The 18,561-nt window shown below is 35.3% G+C and overlaps 1 protein-coding gene across 50 annotated transcripts in view; it reads right to left on the reverse strand.

Annotated features, from left to right (window-relative positions):
- LOC118744535 (Down syndrome cell adhesion molecule-like protein Dscam2) overlaps window positions 1-18,561 on the reverse strand; it is a 170,518-nt gene that overhangs the window by 133,206 nt on the left and 18,751 nt on the right. For all 50 annotated transcript variants that reach the window (XM_036477630.1, XM_036477638.1, XM_036477603.1 and 47 more), the window contains exon 2: window positions 17,280-17,569. In XM_036477630.1, coding sequence (XP_036333523.1) covers window positions 17,280-17,346 — 67 coding nt within the window. In that variant the 5' untranslated portion in view covers window positions 17,347-17,569. The remainder of the gene's footprint in view (window positions 1-17,279; window positions 17,570-18,561) is intronic.

Consider the following 18,561-nt stretch of genomic DNA (forward strand, 5'->3'; position numbering starts at 1 on the left):
TGGAAAATGCGTTGTAGTATACATATAAGAACTCTGAATTTGTGTATGCTTAAAGCGAGTGAATGAATTTTAGTTCGGAAAAAAACAAGCGCTGTTGCCACATTTCGTTATTACGAATCCTGGTCGACTTCAACCAACATTTGTGAACTGTGAAAATGGAATCTAGCGACCATTAGGACTCTGCATCAGAGTACTGAAATTAGGAGAGGCCATGGAGAATCGTATAGTATAGGATGATTCAATAAGACCACAGATGATATTTTTTTTTTGAAAAATCGTCATAAACGTTTGGATCACTTTTACCTAGTTGTTCAACTGAGTATCGTTCCACGACTAAGTTTGCCAAAGCCTCTAGTACCAGTTGTCTGAAAAAAATAAAGAAAAAATGTTAATACATCACAAATAATTGCTGTGAAATAGCTGCAGCACCTTTGTATCATCCTACACTTGTGTTCTGGATTTTTTAGGTAGTTAAACTCTTCCTTATCTACCTGCGAAGAGAGTATTCATATTAGTAGAATGGAATCCACCACTGAACTGAAGTTTACTCTGCCTAAGTTGGCGTCAGTTGGCACAGAAGAGAAACGTCTGGCGTGCTGTTTTGAACTCGGCCAAAATCGCTTAGGTGGTTACCGCGCCAATAAAGAAGAAGAAAAAAACAAGGGTATTCTCCACATTTGTATGTATTTATGCACCCGCTTTTTTTCTTTGGGCCTAAATCTCTCGAATAAGCAAGTTTTTCGTGAACCCAACAACTTCACACAACTCTAACAACTTTGTAGGTTTCAAAGAACATGTGATTGTTAAAATCAACGTAAAAACAGACGACAGTTGTAAAGTATATTATTTTTATTTGGCAGTACAACCGTTTGCCGGTTTGGGCCGCGAAACCAAAAAGCTTCGCCAACAGCCTCTCGCCTTTGAAAATTCTGGCCAATTCTTGAAAAAGGAAAAATTTTAAAACACAGTGGTATAATTAAATTAATAAAACTGAATTAAAACATAAACATTTAAGTTCCTTCCAATACGCTTTGGCTGAGATAATATTTTTCTACCTTCCAAGTAACGAACTATAGTATTCACAGCTTTTCTATAATGTAGTGCTCTACAGCTACCTCGAAAAAACAATGAAAAGCGTCATATAATTATGACAAGCGACACCGTTATGTGTCAAGCCATTATGGACAAAACGTATTGTCAACTCACTGCAACTACATATTCAATGTACTCGCACATTAGAGATACCTACTCATATCTCCATGACACCTACACAAATTACAACAACCACTGTATTTAGTACAAATACAAAACAAAACCAAAGAAACAAATTCATGGAATAAAAAGAAGATATGCTTTTGAAATGTTAAAGAATGCCACATTTTGTGGTAAAGTCTCTGCCAGTATACATATCACTCATGGGTGTTTAAAAAAAATATTATTTTGTTTTTATTGTATGTACATACATACGTATATATCAGCAGTATTAATGTAGAGCTATGCTTGCATGGATAAACCGCATGTAAGTAGCATTTTGGAGAACCGATAAAGATATTTACATGAATTCATCGGTGTGTACACCCACCCACTCGCTCACGAATGATGCTCTGCTCAAGTCACGACAACACGTGGTTTGGCATACATTGTTTAGAGAGGACTGACAATGGTGTCCATTGTATGTATGTATGTATAAAATTATGCTGGAATTGGATGGTTATAATCTGATTGCCGGTGTTAGATTGACAATATGGCAAGCGTTGAAAGTAGGTGAAGTTGTGAGAGACGAAATTTCATGCAATAAGAGCAATGTGTCATCACTGACAGAGTCAGAGCGAGTAAAGCGAGTGTCACCTAATAGATATTGTCAAACAAATAAAGATAATAGGTAAAACGACAATTAACACAACGAACACTTAGATTGGAGAAAAATTTAGGGTAACATTAGACTGGCTACTTTTAGAAAAAGCCCACTCACTCGACGGCTCCGGAAATTCCGTGTTATTTCTTGAATTATCCCTTCGGATTCTACTGTTAATAGCCTCTTCAAAACAATGGCTTAATGAATTGTCGCAAAATCTTTAAAACTTATCTCCCAGAAATTTCTTAATCGATTATAACTCCCTCCTCATCTTCACAACTTTTACAGAAAATTATAATGAGGGGCCTCCAATCCGCTTATGAACAATCCAATGGCCCGTTAGTGGGCCTCCGGTTGCAACTTCGATTCATGGACATAAACCGTCATGCACCGCCTATTAGCAGACATAACTTTTAATGCAGTATTAATAATAATAATAATAGATTGGCGCTTACACAATGTGTTAGTGTTTGTCCGAGCTTATCCTTCGATTTGTGGCGTGCGCCTTGACACAAAGGGGAGAGACCTGCAGTTTGACGCCAACTCCGAACGGCGATTGTATTTTTATGAGCTGTTTTTCATGGCAGAAATACACTCGTAGGTTTGCCATTGCTTGCCGAGGGGCGAAAAACCCTTTTTTCTATATTTTTTTGCAATGTTGTTTTGTCCAGGGCTTTAACCCAGGCCCTGCAGAGCGGAAGTGCGCACTGCTAACCGCTACATCACAGCGGCCGCCACTAATAGTCGAAGAATATTTGTCTGTCGCAGGAATGTCGGCGAGTGTCTCTAATGGCGCCTGAGACGTCGAGCGAACAATCCTCTCTCTGCATACGCGAGGAAAAATGATGTGCGACTGATCGTTTGAAAATCTTTGGCATCTACCATGTTTAAGGTATTGATCGCAGTGAATAGCTAAGAAAGAGACTAATCGTACAACCTTGGCTTCTGTGACAATTTCTTCGACTGATACGACAAGTATCGCAATGGAACTTAGAATCCCCTCTTTATTAACACATATAGCAAAGTGAATACCAATTAGAAATCTTCACGAAAACTTCTTGTTACAGAAAATACACCTCATTTCAAAAGTAATAGCCACATGTTTTGCATATTTAATTGACAGACGCTCGCAGCTGTTTTACATATTAAAAATTAAATTATAACATTTTCATGTATGAAGGCAATTGTTTTCAGTTTCGTTCTATGTCACTTTGTGTTTTGAATTAGCGTTTTGGACGCTGAATGGAGCAACTGTGTGCCTTGCATGCGAATGCCATTTGAAAACGCGCCTACAAAGTGTTGCGGCAGTGGATTGTTAAATACGTTAACGTCTGAATGGCTTAATCCATATGTATCACATGATATCGACGGCATAGATTATTACGTGCAGATATAAATTTTTGTTTGTAATTTCTATTTTATTCTAACTTATGGCGAAAGTATTTACGCGTGCGCTTACATCTTCAGAAGTACGCACGTAATGAAATAAACAGAACTTGCCCGATGATAAGCTTATATTTCGCCTTCCCCTTTCTATGTTCACCTAAAAGTTCTACTGCAGCTGCTAATTTGCTTGCGTTAATTTTATGACAGACAGGTACTTGCGCGTATTCAAATTTTTAAAGAACGTGACTCATGCACTGGGGCACGCGGAAGACTGCTTTTTTTTGTTGTTGTGAAGGTGTGCGCATGCATGAGCAACCCTTGATAGCATACAAAAACTTACTGTTTACACATATTTTTATTACATGTTTCTACAGCTCCTTCGGCATTCAAATAAAGATCGAAATTTTTTGTAATTACGATAACGTCATATGACATGTAAATCAGTTGGTTTATGAAAATTAATGCCATGCATGCCGGAGCGCCTACAACTGAAGGGAGACGAGTAAATTTCAATTAATAAACACACAATAGAGTTGGGTAAAAATTTGAAGATTTTTATGTTTCGATATGCATTTTGAATCTGTGTGACGGGAATATTTTAATTTTTTGGGTCCGTAAGACTGGTTGCCTTCGCAATGGCAATAAACAAGCTGAAGTTGGTTTTTCTCTCTGAGTTGGGAGTATGCCTTTTACTTGAAATTTTCGTTAAAATTACAAAATTCCCTTCCACGCCGAAATTTGAATCGAGCGTATTTTCATAAGTGTACATTAAACTGGCCATCGCGATTCGGGCTCGAATTAACAGCCATCTAATAACCGATATCTACTCACACAAATGCAATGCTTGACGTGATTTTTCGATCGTCACCAAGGCGCATTCGGCTGCTGACGCTTGGCTAATAATATCGAGAGTCGATAATTAAGGAAGTTGTGCTGATCGTTTGTAGTGTTTACATGTCGTATTTCGTCCCGTTTCTGCCTTAACCTCGTATCTGCAATAGAGGTATTTTAGAGAGTGTAAGAAAAAATGCTTAATTTCTTCCCCTAGGATACAATAAACGCATTTTATACTTAATATTTCTGGTTCCACTAATAGTAGTGAGCAACCTCATTAAGTCTTTGTTCTATTTTCAAATAGTGTGACGCTTATACAGCTGTTATAAGTGGTAATATTAGTTTTCCCAAAAATTGTAGATACGTGGTTAAGGCAGAAACGGGACGATTTGTATCTACATACAACACAATTTGACTGCGGCGTTAATAAAAATGTCTTACGACATTGTTACACACATATTCCTTATTGTGTATTCTTCAAAGTAATCTAGGACTACATTTGGTCAATGAACCCTTATGGTATTTCTGACCCAACGGATATGCTCAAGTTAGTCGTAGCTACCATTTTGATAAGTGCTTTCATAGCACAGATTACAAAAGATATTACGCAGTAAGATTGGATATCACGCCTAACCTGTAGGAGGTATTTGGATGATAATCCGATGGAATCATCACAAAACATGCTTCTAAGCTCATCAACTTCACGAGTCTATGGTCCAAACTTTTCACCTTTACTTGCTAATGTGTAATAAGTAGAGGTATAACTGTGGACACGATGCCTTGATTTCAAGAACATTTCCTGAGCACAATTATTAAAATTGTATTATTTATTAACTAGCTAAATTTGTTTGTTTATCTACATGCATATTTCCCATTAAGTATATAAGCTTGTATATCAAAGGGAAAATCAAAAAAAATAAATAAAATAAAATTCAACCCACATGATCAGACAAATGAAAACACAAGAATTCAGCCCATTACCCGTACGTTCGCTGACCTTTCCAAATTTGTTTTCATTGCATTTTTTGGTCTTTCTCTGCTTACCGAGTATTTACGCAATGTTTCAATGAACTGAGCGCACGAAAACAAAAATGTAAATAATGCATTTTCAACGTAATGCTAGCCGAGAATTACGAAGTATACAAAAATGGGGGAAGTTAGAGGTTTTAATTAATCGAGTGCCACATGTTGAGCCAAAGAAAGATACAGAAAAATGGTATGAAAGAAAGCAGGAGGAAGTTTTTACATTGAAAATGAAAAAAAAACTAAAAAAAAGCGAAAAAAATAAATTAGAAAATTTTAAATAATAAGGAAAAGCCTGGATTTTCTTCACTTGATATATGTAACATGAAATCCGTAAAAAAACTCAGCTTACAATTAGTTGAATCAGCACAAATGAAAAACGTCAAAACCAAATTTAAGTATCAACAAAAGACCAAGGTAACTGACCTCGTACAATTTTCTACTTTTTTCTCATTCCCAGTGTAAGAGGAAATTGAAAACATGTAGATATGTAAGTAGTTACCTTGTGCGGACACTGCCAGAAATAATTACCGGACCGGTGAGTTTTCGGAAAGTTTACGGCTTCCCAGTCGCTATAAACAATTACAATTGATTGATGTATTCCAATAACAAACCAAAAAGAACGAAGAAAACTTTGAAATACAGCTATAAAATCTATCGGTCGTAAATATATACGGGCAAGCATACATATTTACAAATACATATGGCATGTTGCGGCTAACCCAAGTCTTAAAAATCAGCTAAGAAAACTAAACAATACAAAAATGTTGATGAAAAGCAATAAAACGAGCTGGCAGCATGTTTATTATACATAGGCATATCGTGCGCCAACCGACGGCGTTAAAGTTAGAAGTGTCAACAAAAATCATGCAAGACACGCAAGCGACCAGGAGCGCTACACAGGAGAGCTATCTAGGAACAGCACTGGAGGCATTAGCGCCAGCTAGGTAGTAAGACTGAGTAATGGAGTAAAGTAAAATAAATAAAAAGAAAAAACTTATACATAGCGTAGAAAGCCTTCTGCTACAGCTTCACAGCATTGCTGTCGTATTATTTATTTTCCACTAAGGTTGCACTCCAAGCAGGAGCTGCTAGCAAAGTGGCTCCAGTAATCTCCAGTGCAGCGTAACTGAATGGCGTCTGCCTGAAATTGATGCGACGCGGTTCTCTTCGTCTAGTCGGTTGAAAATGGCAACAAAAGCGACATTGGCGGTGACACGAATTGATGACGAATCCATGCAGCAGCTGTAGCTGCGCTGACAATCTCATTGAGCGCAACTCCTTGCAGCCAAACACTGGCGCTGTGCATTTGTGTTAAATGTGATTTAATGAAAATAATGACAAAGGAGAAGTAGAGGCATGGCAATAGTGAGTCAAAAAGCAGTTTTGGTCGAATTTACTTTGTTACCCAAACAACCAATGTATAGCAGATCACAGAAAAATAAAGAAAAATTCCTTAACAAATAATTACACTCCCTGTTCTTTAAGTTATGGCGTTGACATTGAAAGCCCTCCATTTTTAAGACTCTGTTACTCAAGTGACGCTTTGCTTCATTCCAGTGAAAATGCGCATATCTTGTATCACTCACATTTCATTTGTCTGCTTGCCAAATGAAATTTGTATTGTTCTTCACGCCTTAGGGGAAGTTTTTGTATGCTTTCAATTGAGAATCTTGTTGAAAATGCTTTAGAATGTGTGTAATTGTCGATGGAAAACTTATTTCATTGCATTAGTTTGGAAAATTTATCCCGGAAAACAATACAAGTTTAGTGAGTCGAGAATTGAATGCAATTTCATGTTGATGAAAGAGAGCGGCTAATAAATGTTTTTGCGTCTTGAAATCGTTTTTTTGGTCTAGTGATTGAAAGGTGAACAAAATTACTGATAACAACTATTTTCCAAATTTGACAGCCGCCAACGTAATCTTCGGCAGACATTTTTTGCTCAAAATGGACTTTGGCAGATGTGGATTGTTCTGCGTTTCATTCCGAAGAAAACAGCCGTAAAAACTGATCGAAAATTTAAATTATTGCATACCCAGAGAGTTCATAAAGCAATAGTACGCAAAAGCTATTACATTTTTCATACCAAAAATTTTACCACAAATAGAGTGAACCCCATCACGAAGGGAATATTCCAAGACCTCTATATGAAACTCGCAGTTTGGATATCACATCTTACATATCTTACATCCAAAAATGCGAATGCATTCTTTCATATATTTAAGCGGTTGAAACAGTCGAATCTGCTGAGAGACGGCCTATCGATATCCTTCTAAAGCTTAGTATCCATCTCTTAAGAACACGATCAAGAAAAAATTGCCATTATTTCGTGCATTCAAGGAATTTTGACATCTAATATGGGTTGCCTTCTGCTTTTTTCACAAAAAACTTTAGAAACCCGTAATAGAAAGCATAGCGAATTTCTTAAGAACTCTGAACTGCCTTAAGGAAATTTGAGACAAGAACATTTCTTCGCCATTTCTTCAGCGTTTAAACAGTCGAATCTGCTGAGAGACGGCCTATCGATATCCTTCTAAAGCTTAGTATCCATCTCTTAAGAACACGGTCAAGAAAAAATTGCCATTATTTCGTGCATTCAAGGAATTTTGACATCTAATATGGGTTGCCTTCTGCTTTTTTCACAAAAAACTTTAGAAACCCGTAATAGAAAGCATAGCGAATTTCTTAAGAACTCTGAACTGCCTTAAGGAAATTTGAGACAAGAACATTTCTTCGCCATTTCTTCAGCGTTTTTTAATCTGGAGCTTTTGCTTTTCTTGAAAGCTGGATACTAAGCTTAAGAAAGAAATATTCATTGCGTGCCCATACGTTCTTTAGGCAAAGTCCTACGTTTCCAAATAATTTTAGACGATGCTACTACTAACCAGATAACATGGATTACTTGGTAATCGTTGATAGAACCGCATTATGATGGAAGCAACGGAACGGTGTTAACTGCCACTTAATTATCTATTGTATGTAAAATGTATTAAAATTGTTATAATGCACGTAAACGTAACGTATGTAAAACGGAATAGTCTAAAATCAATATCCGCGATCATTACAGCAGGCAGTAATTAAAAACTTACCATAATTGTCGCTGTAGTAGGGATACAACTCTCTTCTACGATCGCTAAGTAGCATCCTATCAAGAGTTGGAGTTCAGCATATATGCTCAATCATCTTTATTCCATTACAAAAGGTTAAATTACCAACTTTTTCTTTCAAAAATGTAAGTAGAGTCCCACTGATTTATGTTAACAACGCTGTTTACTTTATGAAAAGCTTTATCAGGGACGAAATACTGAACTGTCGGATTTCATTGACACTGCTAACCAAAATTCTATCACCGATTTCAGTTGGCACTGTAAGCCCAGTATAAGGCAAACTTGGCATAAAATCCGATGCAAGGCGAATTCGCACAAGGTGGTAGCAGAAGCACAAAAATAAAAATTAACTAACAAAATGACAGTAAGAATTACAACAAATACATCACTTTAACATTAAGAACCACCCACTCTAAAAATTAGCTGCTTGACCCGATGCATATAAAAACTGAAGAATATTTTAACCTGCCCCACAAACCGATAATTGCCTGCGTAAATTCTAAATTGAAATTTCATTTCATTAATAAACAAAAGGAAGAAAAAGATAACAAGCCAGGGCCAAGAAGTATACACATATAAATAGACAATAAAACCGTAGAGGTCATGTAGAGTAGCGAAAATTCCAAAAGTCAAATAAATACGCGCGCAAAAGAGAGCAGAAGTAAACAAAACCGAACATTTAATTGGCAACGATCATGCAAAAGATCATCATCTTCTGACAGTGACTACAGTGTGTACTACTAGAACCCAGAATGAAAGCGAACTAGCAAAAAATGAAGTGCGCAAACAGTAGCAAAAATAAAATAGACTGAAAACATAAATCAACTTGATGTAGAAAAAATAAATAAATAAATAAAATATATGCATAGGTGTATATGGATACATATGCACATACATACATAAATATGAGAAATAAAAAGAAAAAAAGATCCACATAAAATTGCCGCGAAAATGCTTTTAATCAATTTCAATTGAATGATGACCCAGTACAAACGTGAACGAGACGAGTGTTTACGAGTAGGTAGTATTGTACATGGCTAGAGATGGGACTTTAGATGTATGTACATAGTAATAAATGGCACGCCGCGGTCAGTATCATTCCTTATCGAGTTCATTGCAGAACTTGAATATGTATGTAAAAAATTTTGTGTTCGCGGGCATTTTTCAAATTTAATTAAAATTGATTGAATTATAAAGCGCTATTGAAATAATTTTTTTTTGTACTCACTTTTCTAAATTTTTTTTGTTACTTTATGCTTAATGCACGTGCCTTTTAACATGCTTTCAAATATCGTTAACGGTGAAGCAATTAAAAATAAATAATTTGTATGTTGCAGTTAGTTGTATTTCTAAAGACGATTCTCACCGCTTCGGTTATTGAAATTCATGACGCAAGCTAAAATATAAACGTGGAAAAAGTGAGAATTCATATACGCCATCGGCATATATAGACGTACATATGTATGTATGTACATAGAATAGTTAAAAGTCGGTGGCATGAAATTTTCGAACAGTAAATTAATAAATAACACTGCAAAACTAAAAAGACGTACCTAACAAAAGAAAGAGGTAGTTAACAAGGAGTATATATACGAGCAACCAACAAAAATTATGCAGAACGAAAAATGACACTGAAGATGGCACAACGCCGAAACCGGTTTGTCTCCAAACCAAATTTGACAAGGGATGACGGAAATTCGTTCCATAATACATCATACACCCACCCTGTCGGAAACAACAACAACCAAAAAGGAAACAACAACAACCAAAAAGGAGTAAATTAATTATTAATTTTTTTTTTAATTTCCACTTACGTTTCACCTACATACATATGTATGTATGACAATCAAAAAAGCTCGGCGGTGTCATCTTCTGTTTAAAATGTAACACAATTTTTATCTTTCATTATATTCGTATTTAGCAAAAGTAAGCTATCCATCGCTATACCTACAAATAAGCAAATGTTTATTTGGCTATCGAACTTTTCAATTTGTAGCTGGCCTTAAGACGACAAGTTTACAAACCATCCACGCAGCTGTCGACTATAAAAGGCTCTCCAAAACCTACAACCAGCGGAAGTCATATCAACATGCACGATTTATATCTGTAGTAACTAAACGTGTAGCCAAATGGGGAATAGTAATGTTGGCGTTATTTGAATAAATTTTGGTGATGTGCCTGGTATGCAGAGCTCATAGGGAACTGCACACCTGCCTGGCAAAGGCTTGACAAATTTAAAAAAATTGCGATGTGCTGATAAGCCTTAGAGACTATTGGGCAAGTCGACGACTTTCTCGGACTGTCAGAAGTAAAAAATAAATAATAAAAAGTGGATAAAACTTGTATCATAATTTAAAGCAGATCAGGCCCTAGTGGGCGAAAAGCTGACCTCTCTTTCGGTAGCGTCAGAGTATTTCCTAGTTAGGCTTTTAATTGCGCCAGACTCTCTCGAGTTGGACTCACTGAGAAAAAAGAGAAAGAAAGTACCTTTGCTTTTATATATAGGGTAATACCAGATCTTTGACAGCTATTGTTTGTAATATGTTAATGTTTTTTTTCAGACAATCGTTACTACAGGCTTTGGCAAACTTAGTCATGGAGCGATATTCAGTTGAACAAAATGGTCATTCTGCAAGAAGTGCATTTCACGCATAGCGTGGTGAGTGATGGGGCTATGTTACGAAGCTAAGCGCCGCATTTCGAGTACTTACAATCCAAATGTCATTCAAGAAAGCACTATGCACCCACAACGAGTCACTGTTTAGTGGGGTTTTTGGGCTGGAGGATTCATCGGATCGGTCTTCTTCGAAAATAATGCCGGCAACGCTTTTACGATAAACGGGAGTTATTATGACATGATAGCAAACTTTGAATGTCCTCAATTAGATGACATGATGTTGGACAATATGTGGTTTCAACAGGACAGTGCCACCTGTCTTAGAGCGGATGAAACAATGACCTTATCGCGAACATCTGCAGTTTTATTTAATCGCCCTTTAGACTACTACTGGACAATTGGGCCTAGTGTCAGCTGAGCGAACGCTGACAAATAATATCACACCGGAACGTCACGACGAGGTGGAATCACCTCAACACTTTCTAGTTTTTGCAAGACTGCTAAACACCAGGGATCACACTTTTTAACCAGCTCTGTGGAGCTATACGAGATCGAGATCTGCCGTCTGGGAAACTTCGTTCTTAGTATACAACATTTTTTCTAAGGGTTAGCAATTACCTTTCGTTGTGGTACCAAAAAGTCTATGGTCAAATATTGTCCCGGTTCGGGGAGATCACCTTAACTTAATCTAAACCATCATTGGTTCACGTATTGTTCTATCTTTTTACTAGGGGTTTCCAAATTTGATTTATTTTTCTTATCGCTCGCTATTTGTAGTTCTCATCAGACTTATAAAAGACTACACAGATATGTTGATCCTAAAAAGATTACACGTAAAATTTAAACCTTTGCGATCGGCTGTTTTTTGGCTGAAACTGGTGAATGTGATTAGCCTTAAAGCTTTTGGAAGTGCTTCTATGTCATAAAACTGACGAAACTGGTGAATGTGATTAGCCTTAAAGCTTTTGGAAGTGCTTCTATGTCATAAAACTGACGAAGGGGAAAAGTTTCCCCGTGTACAAAATGTTCGGTGACAAGCCAAGAATAGGCCTGTCAGAATCGTAATCAGCGAACTCAGAAACATATACATATGCTAAAAATCGACAGCTAGATATTTTGATCAGCATTTCCTATTCTTAGTCCACTGTGCGGCGCCCATAAAAACGAGTGGTTAAAGTTTGCATTTGGTTAAAAGTTGATTGCGCCTACCTTTACCAACTTGTTGAAAACACTTACATATATTACAAAAATTACGAAAATTTATAGGCTACTTCAATTTAGTCAAGGATTACGCATTTCGTGGAACTATGTACAATTAAAAATTGGCAAAAAAGAGGGTGCTAAAGCTAAGAAGCTTCCGTAGTTTACTATTTCGGTCATTTATAATTTTTAAACATTTAATTTTTACTTGTATTTTGATAACCACATAAAAATGTTAGCACTTGAACATAAGTTACTTTTGAGTAATAATTTAGGAATGCCACTATCACCAAAGAACGGGTACTAGCGCTGCTTAATGACTGCTGGGTTCCACACTAAGCGAACTAAGTAAGGCGTTTTGAAGGGGTTTATTGCTATGAAAGTACTTAAAAAAAAAAAGTTCTACTCAAATACAACCGTGAGAACAGTGAAAACATTTTGACAATAATATTTTTACAAGTAGTGAGCATGTTTATACATATGTATGTATGTATGCAGTATGTGTGCTTGCTTTGCTTATCTGCTCCTCCGTGGACTAATTGTTTGTTTATTTTTATTTTGAGTTGGTAGAACAATGAGCATCATTGTTAAGATTTTTTAAGTAGCTGGTTAGAATTTTGGGATATATTACTTTTATATTTTAACATAAAAACCTTCTACAATAATAACTTTTCATGCAGATATTTGTCAGGTTTTTTTTAAGAAACTATAGTCAGAATTAGTCAGATTTTACTGGAAATTAGAGGACAAAAAAGGGAGCAAATAAGGTCCTCCCTCTGTAAGAAGTTACCAGTTTTAGTCCGAAGATTTTTTTATGGTAAATGTGTCAAAAGATCAGCTGTAGTGTGTTTGACAAACAAATTTTAAACAAAAGACAAGTGCACTCTGCTAATGTATGTTGAAAAATATTTACATAATTACTTGTTTAAGGGGATCTAATGAATTCGAATGTCGTTCGAATGGACACCGACGCTCCAGCTCTGAAAGTATTCAACTCGGAACCCGCTGGTGGTAGCAAAGGAAGAGGGAGGCCCCCACTGCGATGGAAAGATCAGGTGGAGAAGGACTTGGCTTCAATTGGCATTTCCAATTGGCACAGAGGAGAAATGACTGGCGTGCTTTGCTGAACTCGGCCAAAATCGCTTAGGCGGTTACAGCGCCAAAAAAGAAGAAGAAGAATGAATTCAAAAGTCTTTTTGGGTTATTTACATGTGTGGGCTGAGTGTGTTTACATAAAAAATAAGCAAAAATTTGCATCCAAAATTTAGAGGTTATGTTAAAGTTGCCAGAAGTTACCATTTTTTACTAGAAAGCTATCCCGTACTTTGTAGTTTTGTTTTTTGTGTAGCTGTTTTACTAGTTTTAGTTCGAGGAATACGGAATTAGATAATTAAAAATAGAATGGCATGCAATTTTAATTACAAAAGCTTCTCTTATACACAAAAAAAGAAAATAAAAACAACACACTTTCTCATACACATAATGACACGCCCAGCTGCTGCTCGGTGAGTCCTCGTAATTTAAAACGTCGCCCTTTGCTGGAAAATACAAAAATATGGGCTCGTTAATTATATTTAGATTCTTATGTGCAACCTACAGCGTCATACATATGATTCCCCCCTAGCCATATCTACTCTGCTCTATTTATACATACATAACAAATAAAAAGTGTCGCCTAAGAGCTCATTTGCTGGCATCCAGATGATAAATATTTTCTTAAATCAGGCGATGCTATGCAATATTTTCAACATTAAGTAAGTTTCCAAAGATTAAAGTAACAGATGCTTAGACAAACCACTTACTACGTATATATATATGTACATTGTATAATACATAGTTACATACTTGCAACACATAAATATGAGTATTTACCCAAGTACTTATATTTGCATTAAGCTCTAGTGTTTCAACTTAGATATGACTTACAATGTGTGGCAGCTAGGCAGCTAAAAGTAAAAGCCACAGTTCATTTTAGTTTGTATTTGGCGTATGAAGGAGATTTGTAGCACAATTGAGGCTATCAGCGAACAGCACGAAAACCCAAAACAGCAAGCGGCATATTTATGGTGAATAAAAGCACATATGTGTTGCGCTGTATAAGGGCAGAGTAGCATGTCCATACATACATACATACATACATATGTACCAATGTAGAAAAAGCAGCCAAAAAGCGTGTGGCTGTGGAATGTCAAGATAGACACATGTAAAACAAAACGACAAATCCACCAATTCATCCGCCATTCAAAGGGTTATGGGAATTAGGCGGTACATTCTTACTAATAATATATTCCATAGGTTGCAGCTCACTGGTGCAGTGATAATCTTACATATATGAGAATGTCTGAACAAACATGCATACATACATACGTGCTTATGTACTTAAAAGCACCATGGATATTTAAATACATATTTTGTTAGAGAAAGGCAAACCACAGCAACGATTACTTTTGTGGCAGAAATTTGTAATGGTGCTACTGCATCATGAGGTAGAAAGCTCAATGTGCGGTTTCAGAATTAAACGAACACCGAGTGCATACAGCTTTATTTTGAAAATTGTCTAAGCTCCACCACAAGTTGAACTAAAAAAAAAAAAGTTATGATGCAGAGTCCCGACTGCCTCGGTATAGTAATGGATGCTGTGTGTAGCGCAATTTAAAGTTGATTAAATATCACTAATTTACTAAAAGACTATCTGTTACAATTCAAAAACGGCATTTCTAATGAAGAAATATTCCTTATAACATGTATACAAAAACTGCATGCTAAAATCTTGAGATATTCTCCGGCGAGGAGCGAGTATGCATCTGAATTTTCCGCAAGGTGTTACTTATATAGTTCAAAACTTTAAACGCATATCTTTTAGTAGCTGTGCAATTAGGCTAAGGGACTCAAAAATTGTGAGAGAAAATTCGAATTGTCTTGAAAAATAAAAAGAAAACGTATAAATACCCAGAATGCTGGAAAAAACCAGAAAAATCCCGAAAATCCTTTCAAAGTTTCCAATGTATTCCTGGAAATTGAAAAACGAAAAATTCATGAAATTAAAAAAAAACACCCAATATTCTCACAATATAATAATATAAGGTTCGGAAAATATCCAGAAAAGTGCCGAAAAAATACAGGTTCCCAAATATTCCGGAAAAATAAAATATAAGTATACGAAAAGTCTCGGAAAAGCCATAAAAGTGCCGGAAAAATCCCAAAACTTGCAGAAGTATTCCTATAGAATGAAACAAAACAAAAACGTAGGATATCGAAAAGTTCGGAAAAAAACCGGCAAAGATCAAAAAAATTCTTAAAATATTCATGAAAATAAAAAAGAAGAAACCCGAAATATTCTGGAAAATTAAAACACAAAGAATCACGAAACCTCTCAAACAGTACTGAAAAATCTCTTAAAAACTAAAAAAAAATCCGAAAATATCTTCAAAAATAAAAAACGAAAAATCTCGAAAAGACTGGGAAAATCCAAGAGGTGTCGAAGAAACCCCAGAGTCACGAAGCATTTCATTAGATTACCAAAACCTAAAAAGTTGCTTTCTACTAAAAAAAATCTGGCAAACTTTGCCTTTTGTTTTTTCTCAAAAACTAAAGAAAAAACAAAAAATAATTACCGTTTCTTGCTCAAAATAATAAAAATCAAACTTTTTTTAAGCTACGCCGAAATCATATTAAAAGACGATAAACGAGTGATATTTTCGAAAAAATTATACGAATATTGTATCAGTATTTCTTCTTAATTATAAAACCTACAAATAACTTTAATAATTTTAAAACGACTGGAATGGGCGCTCTGTGCAAGGTCTTTAAAATTTTGCGAATGAAACGGGAAAAAAATCTTTTCCGGGCGCCCAAAAATTCAGAAAATCTTCCTTAAAAACTTCATTCTTCAATGTTATATTGAGACAAAAACGAACAGCAAACAAAACAAAAAATAACCAGAACATGAGAGATCTTTTCTGGCACATGCTCTTCAAAGTACTTAAGCATCCATCACATTTAGCATATCCACACTCCCAATCAGGCAGTATGCATGACTTCGGTTTGACAGCAAAATTTGTTTCACACTTTGCACCACACGCTGCTACTCAAATTGCTACCAATTGATTCGCCAACAAATTGAAAATTACTTTTAAAAATAGAAATTCTACATTACAGTGTAAAATTTTTCAAAAGCTTTCATTAGCGCGATCTACATACATTGCGCTTTCACTTCACTAGAAGTATGAATGTTGCATATATGTAAGTGCATCTAAATTTCGGAGAAAAATAGCAAAAATATTTCAATATTTACGTTTTTTGAATACGCACAAGCATAGTTGCCAACTTGGTGCTTTAAGCACCAGATTTAGTGCTTTTTGAAAACTAAAACGCCAAAAAAAATTATTTAGTGCCTAGTGCCTTTTTTAGGGCTTTTTTTCTGAACTAAAATTCAGCCGAGATAGGTAAAACCTGAAATATTTAAAGCTGTGGCAGCACTGAATTTACAAGAATCTACAAATTTAAATGCACTAAAATATAACCATGATTGATAAAAAGATGAAGTTACAAACCCATCTTTTTGAATTCTATTCGCGTAAGTTAAGTATTTCTCTTTTTCTTTTCTAATTATTTGTGCAAATTTTGATTTTTTTACCACCTGAATAAAAAACATCGCTTCTTGGTGCTGAATCCAAATCTGGCCGCACAATTGCTTAGCACTAGAATTTTGAGATATCCTAACCTCAAAGTGCCAAAAACACGGTTTTTGGCGATATTTGAGGTTATATAATGAAAACATCACATTTTTTGCTCATTTCTACTTATGGCATCATTTTCATTTGTTGCGACTTCGATTTTTCTTTCTCGAGATATACCAGTTTTAATGCGCAGTACTTCGATATTACGTCGTACGTATGAGTCATCATAGCATGTGTAGAGGCTATTCAATCGTTATGAGCGAACAATTTTGTGTATTGATTATGTATGTATTCTTGTAAATATTCTTAATTTTTTGCTTTTGTTAAATACAAACTGTTATGAAAAAAGCATCTTTTTATTAAAACAAATTTGGTGCTTTTAGTGTGATAAAACGCTTTTTTGGTGCTTTTTGAAAATAAAAAGTTGGCAACACTGCGCACAAGGAACCCGGAAAGCTTGCACTATGCAAACATTTGATATTTGCTTAAGCACATACACAGGAAATGGCGCCCATAAATAGGCTGATTCACATGCACACTTATTTACAAGAGTAAAGCAAAAAATTGATACTTACAGAAGGCAGCCATAGCTGCAAGTAGTGTTAGCCATTTTATGGCGTGTAAGCGCGGTAGCGGCAACATTTTACGGCTTTTCCTGCTGCTTTTGTTGCTGTGCGTCGTTGTTGTTTTTCTTATTTTGCTGGTTCGCCTAGTAGTGGTTTATAACGTATCCAAATGTTAATCCACAATATGTTTCAATATTGCGCACTGAATATGACGGCGTGCGAAGCGTAATTTAACACTTGTTTGTCAAATTTTCGATTTTCACTTTCAACACTTGCACAATTTTTCTTTGCTTTTATAGCTGGTTGGAGGAAAAAATAAAATGAATATAAATTAGGCAATGCAAGGATGGAAAATTTTTGTTACACAGGAAATAATTATGTTAAAAACACTGCTATCAGAGCCAGATTTTGTGTGGAAAACACTTTTGAGATTCACTAAAACACATTGCACTTTTCAATTAAAATTTTTAAATTTTTAATGGCGTGTTGAAATTATGGAAACACATGCAGAGCCTGCAGGTATCTGTAAAAGGAATAAAAATGGTGCAAGATTAATGTAAAAATTTTTAGTTGGTATTAAACAATTTAATTTTTTCATATCTTAATATTGTATCAATTATTGGTCATCATAAAATGTTAAAAAATACCCACAAATGCCTACATGTGAACTTTTTATAACATACACATTTTTAATAATTGAGAAAATTTCATTATTCAGGATTTCCTATACTTCCTTCATTTTATGCATACATATGTACAATTGTACGTACAAAATAAAGACATCTACGAAAATTAAAAAATAGGGGTGTTCGAAAAAAGTGTTTTTTTTTCAAAACGCAAAAATTAGAAAAAAAACGTTTAATTTGATCAGCTACAACTCATAACTTATAAGTTTCAATATTATGTTAAATTTATCAAATTTAAAGTCAACACTTTTTCGAATTTTCGCGATTTAAAAAAAATTGAAATTTTTTCACACATTGGCAGAGATTCCAAATTTTTTTTTTAATTTAGAAATTAGTGCGGTTGTCTTAATCTTGAACGTAGCTCCTATACAGAATTTACACGTTGATATTTTAAGGACCACCCTAATATGTGCCACAAATTTACAAATTTTGTAAATCATAATTATTACAGAGGTGAAAACTCTAGTTGAAACATATCGAAATTGAATAATTCCCAATAATGATAGATGATAATGGACAAGTCGAACTAGGGTTAAGATTTTTTTCAGAGATTAAATAAAGATTTTTTTTTTGTCAGTTCTTGTAGTCTATTCTCAGCATTTTTC

Source organism: Rhagoletis pomonella, unplaced genomic scaffold (genome assembly GCF_013731165.1).
Source record: "Rhagoletis pomonella isolate Grant_MI unplaced genomic scaffold, Rhpom_1.0 Rhpom_scaffold_00008, whole genome shotgun sequence".
In the NCBI taxonomy this organism is placed as follows: domain Eukaryota; kingdom Metazoa; phylum Arthropoda; class Insecta; order Diptera; family Tephritidae; genus Rhagoletis; species Rhagoletis pomonella.